The 18738-nt window shown below is 63.1% G+C and overlaps 1 protein-coding gene across 3 annotated transcripts in view; it reads right to left on the reverse strand.

Moving 5' to 3' along the window:
• Window positions 1-18738, reverse strand: part of PACS1 (phosphofurin acidic cluster sorting protein 1) — a 156285-nt gene that overhangs the window by 5827 nt on the left and 131720 nt on the right. For all 3 annotated transcript variants that reach the window (XM_070068218.1, XM_070068233.1, XM_070068226.1), the window contains exons 8-19: window positions 17769-17828; window positions 16814-16974; window positions 15191-15284; window positions 7015-7095; window positions 4845-4960; window positions 4617-4752; window positions 3697-3801; window positions 3097-3203; window positions 1590-1744; window positions 1278-1388; window positions 415-517; window positions 33-75 (exon numbers count right to left, since the gene is read on the reverse strand). In XM_070068218.1, the coding sequence (XP_069924319.1) occupies window positions 33-75; window positions 415-517; window positions 1278-1388; window positions 1590-1744; window positions 3097-3203; window positions 3697-3801; window positions 4617-4752; window positions 4845-4960; window positions 7015-7095; window positions 15191-15284; window positions 16814-16974; window positions 17769-17828 (1272 nt within the window). The remainder of the gene's footprint in view (window positions 1-32; window positions 76-414; window positions 518-1277; window positions 1389-1589; window positions 1745-3096; window positions 3204-3696; window positions 3802-4616; window positions 4753-4844; window positions 4961-7014; window positions 7096-15190; window positions 15285-16813; window positions 16975-17768; window positions 17829-18738) is intronic.

Consider the following 18738-nt stretch of genomic DNA (forward strand, 5'->3'; position numbering starts at 1 on the left):
CGCGCGGCTGCGTGGCCTGGGGCAGTACTCACGCCAATGAAGGGAATGAACTTCTGGTAGGAGTCCTCGTCGGGGCTGTAGAGACAGGACAGCTTCAGGGTCAGTGCTCGCCCGGAGTGGAGGGTCGGGGGCGAGGTGGGGAGGGCGGGAGCGAGCGGCTCGCGGTCTGCGGGGCTCCTCCCCTGCCCGCCCCCAGCTGACTGCCATTGACTCTCCCCTATCTGGGCCTCAGGACGGCCGCTTCTGCGCTGAGGGCGGGCACAGGGACCCGCGTCTCCTGGAGTACAGATGGGAGGCCCAGGGAGGAGGCCCACGCTCACCCTGCTGGGTTTGCAGAGGCAAACGGGGCGAGAGGAAAACACAGGAAAGCGAAGGAGACTGAGCTGCTTCAAGACGCCCCAAAGCCAAACTCACAACTTGTGCCTGCAGGTCAGCATGGCCTCGGCCACGGGCAGGTGGTGCGTCGCCGCTGCCCCGTTCACGTACTGCATCACGCGCCCCACCACGTCCAGTTGCTCTGCGGAAACACCACGGGAGAGCTGCCAAACCGTGCCCTCCTCCGGGGCCGCTCTGCCAAACCATGCCCCTCCTCCGGGGCCGCTCTGCCAAACCATGCCCCTCCTCCGGGGCCGCTCTGCCAAACTGTGCCCTCCTCCGGGGCCGCTCTGCCAAACTGTGCCCTCCTCCGGGGCTGCTCTGCCAAACCGAGCCCTCCTCCGGGGCCGCTCTGCCAAACCGAGCCCTCCTCCGGGGCCGCTCTGCCAAACCGAGCCCTCCTCCGGGGCCGCTCTGCCAAACCGAGCCCTCCTCCGGGGCCGCTCTGCCAACCCGAGCCCTCCTCCGGGGCCGCTCCTGCACTCCCGCCAGAGGCCCCGGGGCGTTCAGGTGGAGAAGGGTCTCAAGACCCCCTTGTTTTGAACTGAGGGAGTCAGAACCAGAGCACGGCCCCTCCCTCCCCGGGGGCCTCGTGCCCCCGGCTCACACCCACCCCAGCCGGGTGGCAGAACTCCGCCTGGTGCTCGGCCTTGGCGCGCCCTGATGCCTACCGCGTCCGGGCAATATTCGCAGGGCTGCTCCCTGAGCCGGCCCGCCCGCCCCCACCACGGCCCTCCTCGCTCTGGATGTGTGGGAGCGGAGGCCGACACCGCAGTAACCAGCCCCCACCGACAGAACACTTACTGGACGACGAGTGTGCAGGGGGCCGGGGAGAGGCCAAAGCGGAGGAGCAGCCGGCCCCTCGGCCTCTCCCTCAGCCAGGCCTCACCCCTGCTCCCTACCTGAGACCGGGGGCTCTGAGCGACTGAACAGGTCTCTCCAGCCAGAGTCGAGGAAGGCACTGCTGTATCTACTGTCCACGGAGCCCAAGTACTTTGCCACAGGATGAGAACCTGCGGCAAACCAGCAAAGACCAGCGGGTTGGGATGAAGTGGCAGGAGTGCCCGGGCCCGGCCTCCCTGACGGCCCCTGCCCGGGCCCCGCTCCCCGCTCCCCGCTCCAGGCCCTGCCCGGGCCCCGCTCCCCGCTCCCCGCTCCAGGCCCTGCCCGGGCCCTGTTGCCCGCTCCCCGCTCCAGGCCCTGCCCGACTTTACCAAGGGGAATGATGAGGAAGCGCATGTAGCCCAGCCAGTCGGAGGTCTTGCTGGCCAGGGACTTGACGAAGAAGCGGAGAATGGCGCTCAGGTAGCTCTGGCCGCCCACGGCTGCCACCTTGACCGGCCGCGGCATGGAGGAGTTGCAGTTGCAGCTGGGGGGAAGGGCAGAGCTGCACCTGCGGTCGGGGCTCCCGGGTCCCGCCCAGGGCAAGGCCCCCGCTCTACACACAGCAAACCAATCAACAGAAGGTGGGGAGGGGCAGGAGGCCAGGGGACTTTAGCAGGGAAGAGAATATGCAGAAATAAGAGGGCGGGTCAGGGGCGGGCACGGTGGGCAGGGGTTGGGCTGCTGCTTGGGACACGGCATCCCATACTGGGGTGCTGGTTCACATTCCGCTACTCTGTTTCCGATCCAGCTCCCTACAAGTGCGCCTGGGAGGCGGCCAATGATGACTCAAGTATTTGCACTACTTGGGGCTGGCACCATGGCACAGCAAGTGGAGCCGCCACCTGCAGCGCCAGCATCTCACATGGGCACTGGTTCAAGTCCCAGCTGCTCCACTTCTTTTTTTTTTTTTTTTTTAAGATTTATTTTATTTATTTGAAAGAGTTAGATAAAGAGGTAGAGACAGAGAGAGAAAGGTCTTCCATCTTCTGGTTCACTCCCCAAACAGCCCTAATGGCCAGAGCTGAGCTGATCCAAAGCCAGGAGCCAGGAGCTTCCTCTGGGTCTCCCACGCGGGTACAGGGGCTCAAGGACCTGGGCCGTCCTCCGCTGCTTTCCCAGGTGGATCAGAAGTGGAGCAGCGTGGTGCCATCTCTGTGGCTCAGTGGGTTAATGCCCTGCCCTCAGCACCGTCATCCTATAAGGGGCTGTTTCGAGTCCCGGCTGCTCCACTTCCGATCCAGCTCCTGCTAAATGCGCCTGGGAAAGCAGCGGAAGATGGCCCAGTGCTTGGGTCCCTGTTCTCACGTGGAAGACCCAGAGGAAGCTCTGGCAGTTGCGGCCACTTGGGGAGGGAACCAGAGGATCAAAGATCTCTCTCCGTGTCTCCCTCCCTCTCTTTCTTTCTCTAACTCTGCCTTTCAAATAAATAATTTTTTAAGAAAGTATTTGCATTCCTGCCACCCACGTGGGAAACCCAGGTAGAGTTCTGACTTCTGGCTTCAGTCTGGCCCAGCCGGGGCTGCTGCGGCCGTTTGGAGAGTAAACCCGAGGATGGAGGCTCTTCCTGTCTCCCTCAGTCACTCTTTCAAGTAAGTAAATCGACCCTAAAAAGGGGAGGGGCAAATCAGTGCCTATGAGAAGAGCTGGGTGTGCAGGGTTGGTGGTGGGCGTCCGTCACACAGCAGGGGACTCTGCCCCTCCAGTGTCCTGGGGTGGACACTGACTCGACTGGCTCCGGGCCACCAGGGCCACTGAGCACTACGGCCCGTGGATCCTCACACTGCTTGGAAGTCAGAGGGACCCCGAGGGGCAGGAGAGGGGAGCTGGGGCCCTTACTAGCGCTGGATGCGGGTGAGCAGGGCGGACAGCACGGCCTGGACCTCCACGGTGGAGCAGGTGCACACGACAGGCTTCCGCTGATCCTGCAGCAGCTCGGCCACGTACTGGGGGGGGGGCAGGGGCAGGGACGCAGGTGAGGCCACGCTGCCCCCCTCCAGGCACCACGAGGGCAGGCAAGGCCTAGCCTGAGCCGCAGAGCCCCATCCTCGTCACTCAGACCGCAGCTGGGCCAAGGGCGGAGGCGGGGCGGACGGGAAGGCTCCAGAGCCCGCACTCCGGGTGCTCCCGGCACTGGCGTCTGGCCCAGGACACAGGGCGGAACGGGCAGGATGAGCTCCATGGAAACCGGCGCACCCCTGGGGGCCCAGCACTTGGCGCCCCTCTGAGCGCCCCTGCTCTGAATTCCGTGTGGGCACAGGCAACGGTCAGACAGGGGCTCCTCCTGCCTTGGGAGGGATAAGGACACTGAGGCACAGAAAGCTCTCACCTGCGGCCCCAGGCTGGGCAGGAGGGAGGCAGGACGAGCGCTCAGGGCCCACCCCTGCTCCCCACCACCACCACGGCGGCAAGCCCCGCCCCCGCAGGCTGCCCGCTCACCTGGCCCTGCCAGTCGGTGGTGTTCACCAGGATGACGTTCTCCGGCAGCGCTGCGTCGGACACCAGGATCTGGTTCAGCTGGTCATACACCACCTTCCTCGGGACCTGCAGGGATACCACGTGTTAGGCAGCAGCTGGGGGCACGGTCAGAGCAGACAGGTACCGGGAAGCTGAGGGGGAGACTCGGCCGCCTGCTGGCCGGACCTGAGAGGAGAGGAGGGGGCCGAGAGAACGCACGGATTCTGCGGGCGTGCAGTCATGGCAGCTGGCCCGCGGGGGGCATCCCACGAGGGGCATCGGCACCAGGCCGGCAGGAGAGGACGAGAGCAGCAGGCGCCCAGGAGAGTGGCAGTGAGGGTGTGGGGAGACGTGATGAGTGGCAGCCAGCGCTGCGCGGGGGCCGCAGTCCAAGGGAGCGAGGGTATTTCAGGAGCAGTGATGAACACCGAGGACAAGGCCGCGCCCCGGGCCCTGGACTATTCTGGTCTCGGGCGCATTTTCAGCTCTGCCCCAGCGTCAGACTCCGGAAGCCACACTGACACACACTCCCCCTCACCGGTGTCTGCCAGGGAATCGCACAGACCCGCTGCCTCCTGCGAAATGTGCCCACAGCCCGCCACCCCAGCCGCCAGGAGCAGAGAACACAGTCCTCCCCACCTCCTCCCCAGCCCACTCTCACGCCTTCCCTTCACGACGCTCCAACACCGCTCACGGCTGGCTCGCGCCCCCCCTCCCCCCCGGCCGAGCCCCCGTAGCACTGAAGGCTGCGGCTCAGGGGTTCAGGCCGGGCGTGTAGGGGTGGAAGGGGGGGGAGGTACATGGGCTCCTGCGCTCTCTCCTGCCCCCGGTTCCTGTACTTCTCCCGTTTGGGCCTTTCAAGACTTTCACTGAGAGCATTTCAAAGGGGGAGAGGGAAGTACCTGCGTGCTGTGGCCCAGGTCCGGCGAGCGCTCGCTGTCGGAGCTGTTGGTCCTCTCGCTCAGGGGCTTGGAGAGCTGCCGCTCCTTCAGGGGCGTGCTCCTCTTCTGCCGGGGCGTGTGCGCGCCTTCCACTTTGCTGCGGGGGGGGGGGGGGGGCGGGGGAGGAGGTGTTTACACGGCGGGGCCTGCGCGAGGGCCCTCAGCTCCTGTTGGGGGGGGGGCGGGTACCTGGGGGAGGCGGAGCCCTGCAGGTCCGTCTTGCTGGACTTCAGGGGCGTTTTGACTTTCTCTGGCACCACCAGACTCGTGCTCACGTCTCCGAACATGTCCTGGTCAGTGATCTCCTGCCAGGGGGAGGCAGGGGTCACCGGCAGGCCCCATCACCATGGCCAGGGCAGCTGTTCGCTCCTGCCCACAATCCCACGGCTCCTCCCTCCCCACGGGGAGCCGGCTGCTGCTGAACTTCACCCAGCGCACCTGCTGGCTGGGCACCATCGCCGCAGTCCACTGCTCAGCGAGCTGCAGAGGGCAGGGCACCCCACGCCCTCCCTGGCCCTCTGACGGGCCTGGACGGACCCCCCAGGGCTGGCCCTGAGGCCTGGGGAGCCCACGAGCACTGCCGCGCACTCCTCACCCTGGCCCTGCACCCACCGTGGTCTTCTCCCTCACCGAGATGCCAGCGCCACCCATCCTCCACACTCTCCCCCATCCACCCCTTCTCCCACCTTTCCAGTCCAGGCTTTGCTGCCTTTTTCTCAGATAACTTGCTATAAGATCTATTTATTTATTTGGAAGGCAGAGAGAGCGAGAGTGAGCGAGCGAGTGAGAGATGGAGATAGATATCCCTTCCATGTGCCGGTTCACTCCCCAAATGGCTACAATGGCCAGGGCTGGGCCAGGCGAAGCCAGGAGCCAGGAGCCAGAGCTTCTTCCGGGTCCCCCACCTGAGCGGCCGGTGCCCACTGCTTTCCCAGGCACATTAGCAGGGAGCTGGACTGGAAGCAGAGCAGACGGGACACGGACCAGCACTCACACGGGCGGCTGGTGTCGCCGGCTGCAGCCCCTCAGATCCCTTCCAAAATTGTAGGAGCCTCATGGCCGCGTTCTCACCATCCTCCCTGCGCAGACCACGGCTGTCTTTCTGACACACGGGGCCGCGCCCTCCGGGACCCAGCCCTGCCCTCCTAAGTTAATTCCCCGTGAGTGCTCCCCGGGGGCCGGCAGCTCTCTCCCGCTCTCGCCCCCCGAAAGACGCTGCTCCCCACACGTGCTGTGTGCCCGCTTGTGTCCCTGTATCTGCCATTCTGAGTTGTGTACTGGGGACTAGTCTCCAGAGTCGGTGCACAAATGTAAGATCTGAACTTGAGTCTTCAAGGTGAGCATGCGCTCTGAGGCTACCGACCACCAGACGCGCCGGCACCCCGAGGGGTCCCGCGGCCCTCCCCGCTCACAGGCAGCAGGCATCCTGACGTCGCCTTCGTGGCTGAGCTCTCCTGTCTGTGAATTTCACAACAGTCTGATGGCTTTTTTTTTGGGGGGGGGGCTTCTCTGCACAACATTAAGTCCCTGAGACTTGGTCAAGCATCTGAGGGCTTTCACCAGGGAAGGACCCGACTGGCGTCTGAGCATGGACGCTGTCACATGCAGCGTGGACCAGTGGAGCAGCAGTGACGGCCGAGCCATCCAGGTGACTGGTGAGCTGTGAGCTCAAGTTAGCACGGCAAGCTTTAACCGGACTGGAGTCAAGCCCAATGTTAAGTTACATACAACACCGTAACGTAGCATTATTTACTGAAGGAAACATAAGGCAAAAATAACTACAGACTCCATTCAACCGTGAGGTCTTACGAGGCCCACGCTCAGCCACCCCGAGGTGGGATCCCGCGCAGGGCTCTTTCCCTCCCACCAGCACCTGTGTCCAGCAGCCAGTCCCACTGGACAGACTTCCCGGACCACAGGGAGCCAGCTCAGGCGTCCCCTCCCAGCCTGCATCCCCTGCACCGCCCTGGCCCCCACAGAGCCACGCCCCCGTGTGCAGGTCAGTGGGAAGCTGGCAGGGGAGCTGTGGCACTGGGCCGCCGACTGGGCCACACCCAAGGGCGAACGCAGGGCTTTTGGAGGTGACAGTGACAGGAAGTGGGACAATTCCCAAGCCAGCTCCTGATCAGCTCTCGTTAGAGAGAAGGGGACATTTCTGGCTCATCAGTCTGGGAGAAGCCTGGCTCCAGGGTGGGCTACCTCCCACGAGTGAGGGTTTTAGGAGGAGGAACGCGGACACTCACGAGCCTGAAGACTTGGGGAAGTTCCCAGGCCGGTCCTGAGGGCCTTTTCTGAACTGTATTTATAAAGGCACAAACGCTCTCTGAAACAGCAGAAGCAGGAGCTGGAACGTACGTACCAGAGTGTCTGTCTCAGTCAAGCTGTCATCTTGGTTTTTAATCCAAGTAGATTTGACTTTTTCTAGAGCAGCCAACTCCATCTGCAAAAACGAGAACGATGAGTTGGCGCTGCTGCACGCGGCCACCGCTCTGGCTGCTCCCCGGCCACTCCACCCTCCCCGCGTGACGTCCCCAGGGCCTCCGTCCCTGGAGGGCCGTATTCTTACAAACCATAACTAAGCTCGCAGGAGCCAGCTATTTTTGTAATAACCAGGTCAGTAACACAGTGAGACAGGAACCCAGAAATCCTGGCGCCCACAGGAAGCCTGAGGCCGAGAGAGCTCTGCTGCTGGGCCCACCACGTCCGCGCCCGCCCCCACCCTGGGGGGCAGCTGCCCCTGGCCGGAGGCCCGTGGGACAGAGAAGGACCTCACAGCTCGGGTCTGACTTCTGAGACTGAAGACGTCCATGTGGCCTAGTGCATTTGTCACCAGAGTAGGAGGGAAAAGGCCCCTCGTGTTAAACCCAGTGTTTCATCTACTTGAACGGCAGAGCAACACACACACACATACACACACTCAGAGAGAGAGTGAGAGAGAGAGAGAGAGAGAGAGAGAGAGAGAGAGAGTTTTGCGTCTGCTGGTTCACTCCCAGATGCCTACAACAGCTGGGGCTGGGCCAGGCCAACGCCAGGAGCCCGGAGCCCACCTTGGTCTCCCAAGGTGGCTGGCAGAGGCCTAAGCACTTGCGCCATCATCTGGTGTCGCCAGGACACATTAGCGAAGAGGTGGATGAGAAGCAACGTGGCCAGGACTCAAACCAGCACTCCAGTAGGGGAGCAGGTGCCCCAAGGGGCAGCTTAACCCGCTGTGCCTCACACCCGCCCCTCAGTGTGAAATGAAGTCTCCGGGCCCGCGCCGTGGCTAAGCCCCAACCTGCAGCACCCGCATCCCAAATGGGCACAAGTTTGTGTCCCGGCTGCTCCTCTTCCGATCCAGCCCTCTGCTGTGGCCTGGGAAAGCAGTGGACGATGGCCCAAGTGCTTGGGCCCCTGCACCCGCGTGGGAAACCTGGAAGGGGCTCCCGGCTGCTGATCAGCTCAGCTCCGGGTGCTGTGGCCATTTGGAGGAGTGAACCAGTAGATGGAAGACCTTTCTCGCTGTTTCTCCATCTGTCTGTGACTCTACATCTCAAATGAATAAATAAAATCTTTAAAAAATTAAGTCTCCATTTGTTCCTAACTATTAGCATCTCATAAATATTTAAAAATCTACTTTGTACCACAGGTCCACTGCTAGATTTTCCTAATTTGCTAAGATCGCTTCTGGCTGTGCAGACCCCAAAACCAGTCACAGGCAGCTGAGGGCTGGGCCTTGGACGCAGGGAAGCACTGGCCTTAGTGAGTCTCTGTTCCTCGTAGGAAACCAAGGGAATAAAAAGGTAAGCAGGAAGTCCCACCACTTCAGCCCAAACTCAAAGACTTTCTACACTGAAGGCCGACAGGCGACCAGGTTCAGGGTGACACAGGCAAACGGAGACCCCATGAGCAGGCTCCCCGCTGACGTCTGGGATGGCTCATTCTCGGCTGTTGGGCAGTCCTGTGCACTGCAGGGTGTTCAGTGGTGACCCCGCGTCTCCTACCACACACCAGCAGTGATGGCAGCCCCGCCCCCACACCCCTAGAATTCGGGACGACCTAACACGCCTGGACTCGCTGCCAGATGTACCCTGGGAGGCAAAACCAACCCCAGCTGAAAACACCGCTCAGAGCCATCTGCCGACACACCTGGCCACACCCGCAACCCCACGTCTGGAGTCGGCCCAGAGCGCCCAGCTAGCTCATTTACACACTGTCTACACGATTAGCCGATGTTCACAGAGTCTAGACTCCTGGAGGAGCCGCGGCGGCTTCACTCATTTTGGATCTCAGCGTGACAAATGGACGCAGCACGTTTTGCAGAAAATGAGCAGGTGCCATCTCTGTGGTGCCGGGAGGTGTCCAGGAGCCTGCGGTCGGGCCCCAGGACGGCCGCGGCACTGCTGCTACAGCAGGGTCAGGATGTGCGCTGGAACCCTTCCCCGCCCTGGTTACAAGGTACAACTGGCAAACACAAACTGCAAGGGCCAGCGTTGTGGCACAGCGGGTTCGGGCCACTCTGCAAACAGCATCCCGCATCGAGCTCAGGATGCAGGTGCTCTGCTTCCCATATTCCCGACTTCCCGCTGAGGCACCTGGGAAAACACAGATGACCACTCCAAGTACCTGAGTTCCTGTCACCCACAGGGAAGCCCAGAGGGAGTTTGCAACCCCTGGTCAGCCGGTGCAGCCCTGGTTGTTGCAGCCATTGCAAGAGTGAACCAGGGGCCGGCGCTGTGGCGTAGCCGATTAAGCTACTGCCAGCAGTGCCAGCATCCCATATGGGTGTTGGTTCAGGTCCCGGCTGCTCCACTTCCGATCCAACTGTCTGTTATGGCCTGGGAAAGCAGAGGAACATGGCCCAAGTGCTTGGGTCCCTGCACCTGCATGGGAGACCTGGAAGAAGCTCCTGGCTCCTGATCAGCACAGCTCCAGCCGTTGCAACCAAATGGGGAGTGAACCAGCGGATGGAAGACCTCTCTCTCTCTCTCTGCCTTTCCTTCTCTCCCTGTGTAACTCTTTCAGATAAATAAATAAATCTTAAAAAAAAAGTGAACCAGTGGATGGAAGATTCATTCTCTTTTGCTGTGCCTTTGAAATAAATAAATATTTAAAAAGTTGTATATACCTACAATGTGTAATATGGTATTTTGATACATGTATACATTATGAAATGATTAAGGTAATTAATATATCTCTCTCTTGATATCTTTGACTTCAAAACATCAGTTGTACATGACAAATACACAATTTTATCTGTGAGTTAAAATAAATATACAAATCTGGGGCCGGCATTGTGGCATAATGGGTTAAGGCAACACCTGCAATGCTGGCATACAGTATGGGCACTGGTTTGAGTCCTGGCTGCTCCACTTCCAGCCCAGCTCCCTGCTGATGCACCTGGGAAGCAGTGGAGGATGACCCAAGTGCTTGGGCCCTGCACCCACGTGGGAGGCTGGGATGAAGCTCCTGGCTCCTGGCCTCAGCCTGGCCGAGCCCCAGCCGTCGTGGCCACCTGGGGAGTAAATCAGCGGGTGGAAGAGCGCTCTCTTTCCCTAACTCTGCCTTTCGATAAATAAATCTTTATTTATTTATTTTTCAACAGGCAGAGTGGACAGTGAGAGAGAGACAGAGAGACAGAGAGAAAGGTCTTCCTCTGCCATTGGTTCACCCCACAATGGCCGCTCTGGCCGGCGCATCACGCCGATCTGAAGCCAGGAGCCTGGTGCTTCCTCCTGGTCTCCCATGGGGTGCAGGGCCCAAGCACTTGGGCCATCCTCCACTGCACTCCCTGGCCACAGCAGAGAGCTGGACTGGAAGAGGGGCAACCGGGACAGAATCCGGTGCCCTAACTGGGACTAGAACCCAGGGTGCAGGTGCTGCAGGCAGAGGATTAGCCTAGTGAGCCGTGGCGCCGGCATAAAAAAAAAAATCTTTTTTTTTTTTTTTTTTTTGACAGGCAGAGTGGACAGTGAGAGAGAGAGACTGAGAGAAAGGTCTTCCTTTGCCGTTGGTTCACCCTCCAATGGCCGCCGCGGCCGGCGTACCGCGCCAATCCGATGGCAGGAGCCAGGTGCTTCTCCTGGTCTCCCATGGGGTGCAGGGCCCAAGCACTTGGGCCATCCTCCACCGCACTCCCTGGCCACAGCAGAGAGCTGGCCTGGAAGAGAAGCAACCGGGACAGGATCTGGTGCCCCGACCGGGACTAGAACCCGGTGTGCCGGCACCGCAGGTGGAGGATTAGCCTAGTGAGCCATGGCGCTGGCCTAAATAAATCTTTAAACAAACTAATAAACAAATAAATACATAAATTTGAAAAAACCCTCATCTTTGCCTTGAACTGGAGGGCACTGCTGGCCACTGACTGAGCCCTGCAGTGACCCAGACGATCCCCAGGGCGCCGAGGCCCACTCTCCCACGCTTCTGTCCTGCTTTCAGCAGTGCTGGGGCCCTCCACCTCCAGCCCGGAACCCTGGCCGGGCTCCGGGGACCTCTGCCCAGCAGGCTCACGCACGGGGGCCAGCGGCGCTATCTGCAGGCTCCAGCTGCTATGAAGCTGGCCTCCCTCACACCGGGGACAGTGCGGTGGAAAAGCAGCTCCGAGCCGCGGCAGGCCCAGCCAGCGACACTGGAGCCCCGTCAGGCCTACGGCGAGCAGCTCGGAGGACCAGCCAGCGGCGCCGCTCTGTGCCTGGGTCTCGGCACAATGCAACCGTGGCAGCCGTTCGTATCGGCTGAAATTCTTCCTGCTCCTAGCGACACACTGAACCCTCTGCACATCTGGGGGACAGACAGGAAGATTCAGGGAAACTGAGTGACACCGCGAGGGTGTCGGGACGAGGCCCCACGCTGGGCGGCAGGGCCCTGCCTGCGGAAGTCCTTCCTCTGAGGGCACAGCCTTGCTCTGTTCCCGCGGCGCCTCTTGTACCCAAGGATTCAAAGTTTCACACCCACATCAAGACATATGGGCTCTTCAAAATAGAAATGCCAGCACACAAGCAGCAACACGAGTCTGAAATCTGGCCAAGGGAATCAGATTCTGAAAGTCAGAATCTGAAAAAAAAAAAAAAATCTAGATTCCATCAGTTTTCGGAGTCCAGAACTGAGACAGCTCTCAGAACATGCAGGCTCCCAGCACCCAGCTTCGGCACGCAGGCGCCACGGTGCTGGAGGCCCGGCCGCGTCCTCACTGCGTGTCCCCTGTGCTGGAGGCCCGGCCACGTCCTCGCTGCGTGTCCCCGGTGCTGGAGGCCCGGCCGCGTCCTCGCTGCGTGTCCCCGGTGCTGGAGGCCCGGCCGCGTCCTCGCTGCGTGTCCCCGGTGCTGGAGGCCCGGCCGCGTCCTCGCTGCGTGTCCCCGGTGCTGGAGGCCCGGCCGCGTCCTCGCTGCGTGTCCCCGGTGCTGGAGGCCCGGCCGCGTCCTCGCTGCGTGTCCCCGGTGCTGGAGGCCCGGCCGCGTCCTCGCTGTGTGTCCCCGGTGCTGGAGGCCCCTCGTATACATGATTTCAACATGTCTGAACCCAAACAGTCATCGCTTCACCATGCTCTCCAGGAACCCCCTGAAGCCCCGTGTGCTTGCGAGGCCTGCCGGGGCCGGGGGTGGCGTTGGGTGGCACCTGGCTGCGCTCGGCAGATGAGGAAAATGCAGGCCTGGCGAGCTCCCGGTCGGGGAGAGGCAGAGGCAGGGTCCACACTCGGGCGCGGCGCTGGGAGTTACGCCACCGCCTGCAGTGCTGGGTACCAAGTCTGAGCCTCTCGGCTGCTCCACTTTCGATCCAGCTCCCTGCTGTGTGCTGCTGTGGCCCGGGAAAGCAGAGGAAGGTGGCCGAGTCCTTGGACCCCTGCAGCCACACTGGGGCCCGGGATGGAGTCCCTGACTCCTGGCTTTGGCTGTTGTGGCCGCTTGGGGAGAAACCAACAGATGGAAGATCTCTGCTCCGAGCCTCTGCCTTTCAAATAAGTCAAGTCGGTATTTTACAAAAATATGAAGAGATTCAAACTCAGACACCCCGCCTTGCCCTCGGTGGTTTCTTGCCCCCACGGGGGTTCTCAGGCCATCGCCCTGTAAAGACTGACTTTTGGAGTTAGTTGGGCTCCTGCGCCAACACCTTTACCTTGCAAATAAAGCCCACGAGACTCAGCGTCAGGGTGCTTTCTCTCTAAACCTGCCTTTTTAAAAAGATTTCTTTTTATTTATTGGAAAGGCAGCGTTAGAGAGAGAGAGGGAGAGACGGAGGGAGAGGTCTTCCACCCACTGGCTCACTCCCCAGGTGGCTGCTGCAGCCAGAGCTGGGCCGGGAGCCAGCAGCCTTCTCCAGGTCTCCCACGCGGGTGCAGGGTCCGAGCACTCGGGCCATCCTCCACTGCCTTCCCAGGCCACAGCAGAGAGCTGGATCGGAAGAGGAGCAGCCAGGACACCAACCAGTGCCCATATGGGATGCCGAAGCTGCAGGCGCACGCTTAGCCCACTACACCACAGCAACGGCCCCTCAATTTTTAAATTCATTTTCTTTTTACTTTGAAAGAAATACACACACACACACACACACACACACACACACAGAGCTTCCATCTGCTGATTTACTCCCCAAATGCCTGTAAGGGCTGGGGGCTGAGCCAGGCTGAAGTCAGGAGCCTGAAACTCCACCCGTCTCCCGTGGGGGCGGCAGAACCCGAGTGCCGGGGCCTCCACCCGCCGCGGCCCAGGCAGCAGCAGGAGCTGGGTGAGAAGCAGAGACGGACACGGGATGGCAGGCAGGGGTGAGGGGCGCGGAGCTGAGCACGGCCACCACCCAAGCCATGCACACGGCCCAGCCTCCACCTTCTGTGCAGCCCGAACACGGCCCAAGGCCTGGCACACCCTCTCCTCAGCACACAGCTAAGCCCGCTTCCGTCATGCACCAGACGGCACCATACTTTCCTGCAGCCCGCCACGTGCACTGCCATGAGGCCCTGTCCTGAGCACCACCCCTGCTCTGACAGAACCCAGCCCTGCCTCGCGAGGGAGTGATGGGGGGGGCAGGGAGATCAGAGCGCAACAAGAGAGCTGGCAGACTCCCCACAACTTCCGCCAGCTCTGCACTGTAACTCCACCCCTTCCCTGTCAACCCAGCACGCTCACTTTCCCATGATGCACCAGACGCCGTCATGGCACACACGCACCAGGAAAGCCCCAGACCCCACCCCGTCTGCGCACCCCTTAGGGCAGCGACCCCACCCTGCACAGGGGACGGTTCCACGTGGGATGGCCCTTCTGCTTCGCGGCTTCCTGCCCTCGTGGGTCCTCCCCTGGCCCCCCGCCCCCTCACAGGCAGCCCTCCGGCCCACTGGGAACAGGCGTCCCTCTGTGTGGGCTGCCCACACGCACGCGTGAATGCAGTCACTCTCCTGCCCTCGCGTGTGCACTGCACTTGTGCCTCTGCTGCGCGTTCTTAGCTCTGGGGGGTACCCCCTGCCTCTGCTCGCCCCAGGTCTCCCTGGCAGGAAGAGAGAGTCCACCTGGGGCCCGGATGCCCACCCAGGGCGCCGGCCCCGCCCCCCAGGCTGCAGGCTTCCCAAGCCTCCCCGGCGTTCACAGCGAGCCAGCTGTCGCGCTGACCGTCCTCTAGACCCGGCACTCGCTCCAGAGCCCTGGCGGCCCCCCCGCAGCCCCCCCCCCCCCCCCCCGCTGCTTTCCAGACGCGCTTGTCCCTTAGAAGTCAAGATGGGCCCTGCCTACAGGGACGGTTCAGCAGCACCCTTGCAGGCCAGCTGCAGGCGACCTCCTAAACGCGAACACTGAAGTCCGAGAAGCCGCAGCTCCTGGTCACCGCGACCCCGGCTGCGGGTCTGCACGCTGCGGGCCTGGGCCTGCGCTGCAGCACCGGGAAGCGAGCGGCTGGGAGACGGCGCCACCTGGTGGCGGCAGGCAGGACTGCAGCCGCGGGACGCCCAGCAGGCGCTGAGGGTGGCGCACACTTAGGACAGCACCAGCTGCCGCCACAGCACCTGCTCCCGCGACACCTACTTGCAGGGCAGGCTCTACTCCCTCTGCTGAGCAAACGACGACGCGGCTTCATCTGCTGCTGAAGCAGCAGGAACAGTAGGACTTACAGGATTTGGCTTTTCATCCACAGAAACACACTCTGGCTTTCAACAGTAAACCACGCACAGCGTCCACTTGCCTTGGAAGGGAAGGCACGGCCCGTGCCCCGGCGAGGGGCCCTAGGTCTCGGCAGGCAGCTCTCCCCTCTTGCTCACCAGGCAAATGGAAACCTGACCCTGACCCTGACCCCTTCCAGGGCACGGTGCCCTGCGTTCTCCACGCTGAAGCCCGTTTTCCGTCTCTGGACAGACGCCAGGGGCTTCCCTGCCCCGTCTCACCTGCTCCTGCCCCAGCCCGCAGCAGACTCCCTTCCCACTGGCCGAACGCCCGCTCTACACGTGTGTGCGGGGGACTCCCTGCCAGGTGGGCACAGGCCAAAAAGAAGAGCAGAGCCAGACACACGCCCCCCAGCCGCCCTGCCCCCACGGGGAGGCGGGGCCGCCGAAGCAGCGCTGAGGCCCCCCCCGGGCTGCTCACAGGGCTGGTGGTGTCCTTCCCCAGGCTGCCCTTGCTGTTGAGGCTGCCGATCTCCGTCTGCGAGCTGGACTGCGACATCCCCTCGAAGAAGGGCCTGCGGCAGGAAGCAGGGCCGGGTCAGCGCGCACCACCCTCGGCTCTGCATCAGGTGGCCAGGCGGGGCCGGGCTCCAGACACGGACAGCCGGGCCTCCGCATGCCTGCGAGGGGCACTGAGCAGGGGCCGGGGGGGGCCGAGCAGGGGCCGGGGGGGGCTGAGGGGGGGCCGAGCAGGGGCCGGGGGGGGCCGAGCAGGGGCCGAGGGGGCGGCCGGGCTCCAGACACGGACAGCCGGGCCTCCGCATGCCTGCGAGGGGCACTGAGCAGGGGCCGGGGGGTGCCGAGCAGGGGCGGGGGGGGGCTGAGGGGGGGTCGAGCAGGGGCCTAGGGGGTGCCGGGGGGGGACCAAGAAGGGGGCCGAGCAGGGGCCGAGGGGGTGCCAGGGGGGGCCGGGGGGCGCCGAGGGGCACTGAGCAGGGGCCGGGCTCCAGACACGGACAGCCGGGCCTCCGCACGCCTGCCGAGGGGCACTGAGCAGGGGCCAGGGGGTGCCGAGCAGGGGCTGGGGGGGCTGAGGGGGGGCCGAGCAGGGGCCTAGGGGGTGCCGGGGGGGGACCAAGAAGGGGGCCGAGCAGGGGCCGAGGGGGTGCCGGGGGTGCCGGGGGGCGCCGAGGGGCACTGAGCAGGGGCCAAGGGGGTACCGAGGGGGCACTGAGCAGGGGCCGGGGGGGCTGAGGGGAGGCCGAGCAGGGGCCGAGGGGGCGGCCGGGGGGAACCGAGCAGGGGACAAGGGGGTACCGAGGGGGCACTGAGCAGGGGCCGAGCGGAAGTGCATGCCTAGAGCTACGGGGTACAGTGGGCAGGTGAGGGCCCCATCCCCGACTGCCCTCAGCTGGGGCCAGGCAGGGGGACTCAGGGTCGACAGTGACCTTCACCCAGGGGCTGGGGTCCCGAAAGGGAGGACCAAGACCCTCTGGCAACGGAGTCGCACGAGGAATGGCCTGGGGAGGAGTCGGAGGAGGCAGTCTGACGGGGAAGGCTGGCTCACTTGAGCCTGGGGAGGAGTGGGGGGAGGCAGTCCGACAGGGGAGGCCAGCTCACTTGACTTGGAGGTAAGGGTGGGGAGGCAGTCTGACAGAGGAGGCCAGCTCACTTGAGCTTGGGGAGGAGTGGGGGGAGGCAGTCTGACGGGGGGAGGCTGGCTCACTTGAGCTCGGGGAGGAAGGGCGGGGAGGCAGTCTGACGGGGGAGGCCGGCTCACTTGAGCTCGGGGAGGAAGGTCGGGGAGGCAGTCTGACGGGGGAGGCCGGCTCACTTGAGCTCGGGGAGGAAGGGCGGGGAGGCAGTCTGACGGGGGAGGCCGGCTCACTTGAGCTCGGGGAGGAAGGGCGGGGAGGCAGTCTGACGGGGGAGGCCGGCTCACTTGAGCTCGGGGAGGAAGGGCGGGGAGGCAGTCTGACGGGGGAGGCCGGCTCACTTGAGCTCGGGGAGGAAGGTCGGGGAGGCAGTCTGACGGGGGAGGCCGGCTCACTTGAGCTTGGGGAGGAAGGTCGGGGAGGCAGTCTGACGGGGGAGGCTGGCTCACTTGAGCTTGGGCTTCGGGGTGCTGAGGATGCTCTCGGTCTCCTCCATCTCTGGGCCGCTGTCACTGGGGTTGTACATCTCCAGGCTGTCGTAGAGCTCGTCCAAGTCCTCCTCCACCTCTCGGATCTGCTCCCTGGACACGTGCTCCAGCCCAAAGCCCACCTGCAGAGGGAAGGGTCTCCGGATTTGGAGTTCTTCCTGCTAGCCGCAGCAGCAGACCAGAGTCCTTTCTCCTGGGCAGACGCCAGCTGGGCCCCGTGAAACGCCCCTAGAGGCTGAGCCCTGGCGTCACCCGGGAGGCCCTCGCGCTCCCTGCAGCTGGCCCTCGCAGCCCCCACTCCTTTCAGCTCCACAGAGGCACCTGCTGGGTAAAAAGCCCAGATGCCCCCGGGCCTCCCCCAAGACAGGTCCAGGAGAGGCCAGGGCCAGCGCCACGGAGACAAAGCCTCTCCCAGCAACTCCACCTTCTCCCCTCCTCAGCCGCTGAGGGCCTGAGCAAGCTGCCAGCCTCCGGGAGCCCCAGACAGTGCTGTCCCATCAGCGCCGGTCCCTGGCGACTGCACCACAGACGCCCCCTGGGATCCAAGACAAGCAAACCGCACCACACCTGCATTGTGACTGGCGTCCCACCCCCGCGTCTGGTGTCAATACTTGTGCGACCCCCCTGCCCAGTACTGCAAACTCCTGAGCACCGTGCACACAGCCCAGCCGTCTGCCCGCCCAGGAGCCCACGCCCTTCCTCAGCCACCCTCTCCCCGGGGCCTCTCCCAGGAGTGGGCACCAGGAAAGGAGACCACGGCCAGCTCCATCATTCTGGACAGCACACAGCCTCCTAAGGACGCACAGCGGGGCAGGCAACTGTGCTGCAGGGATCCCGCCTCCCAGGGCAACACAGGGACAGGAACAGAACCCAGGGACTTCTACTCACCCTCAGTCTCGGGGGCAAGGGGCCGTACCTCATCAGAAACTTTAAACCGCTTCAGGAGGGCCACGAACTTCTGCTTGATGTTGGGTTGCTACGGGACAAACGGCACAGCGGTTCTCAAGCAGCGTCGACTAGCGGGCAGCCCGAGTCGGCCAACACAGACCCTGAGGCCGCTCTTGTAAGGAGTGAGAGGACACTGGGAGCTCTCCCCTCCAGCACCCAGAACCTGTCACCAGGGGCTGGCACTGTGCCGCAGAAGGCGGAGTCTCTGCCTGTGATGCCGCCATCCCATATGGGTGCCGGCTCAAGACCCGGCTGCTCCAATTCTCATCCAGCTCCCTGCTAATGCACCTGGGAAAGAAGTGGAGGATGCGCCTAGCGGCGCCGGCACACCGGGTTCTAGTCCCGGTCGGGGAGCCGGATTCTGTCCCGGTTGCCCCTCTTCCAGGCCAGCCCTCTGCTGTGGCCAGGGAGTGCAGTGGAGGATGGCCCAGGTGCTTGGGCCCTGCACTCCATGGGAGACCAGGAAAAGCACCTGGCTCCTGGCTCCTGCCATCGGATCAGCGCGGTGCGCCGGCCGCAGCGCGCCGGCCGCGGCGGCCATTGGAGGGTGAACCAACGGCAAAGGAAGACCTTTCTCTCTGTCTCTCTCTCTCTCACTGTCCACTCTGCCTGTCAAAAAAAAAAAAAAAAAAAAAAAAGAAGTGGAGGATGGCCCAGTCCCTGGACCCATGCACTCATGTGGGAGACCAGGATGAAGCGCCTGGCTTCTGGCTTTGGCCTGGCCCAGCCCTGGCCACTGCAGCCATTTGGGCAGGGAAACAGCCAATGGAAAATCTGTCTGTCTGTCTCTCCTCCTCTCTCTGTAACTCTGCCTTTCAAATAAATAAAAAATAGTTTTTTAAAGGAGGAGCATCAGTCAGGGACAGCTGCTGGGGACGGGGGCTGCTGCGGCCACGGGGCAGTCAAGCAGTGATGAGAGCGCTCTCAGCCCCTCCCCC

This window comes from Oryctolagus cuniculus, chromosome 1 (assembly GCF_964237555.1).
Source record: "Oryctolagus cuniculus chromosome 1, mOryCun1.1, whole genome shotgun sequence".
Lineage (NCBI taxonomy): Eukaryota > Metazoa > Chordata > Mammalia > Lagomorpha > Leporidae > Oryctolagus > Oryctolagus cuniculus.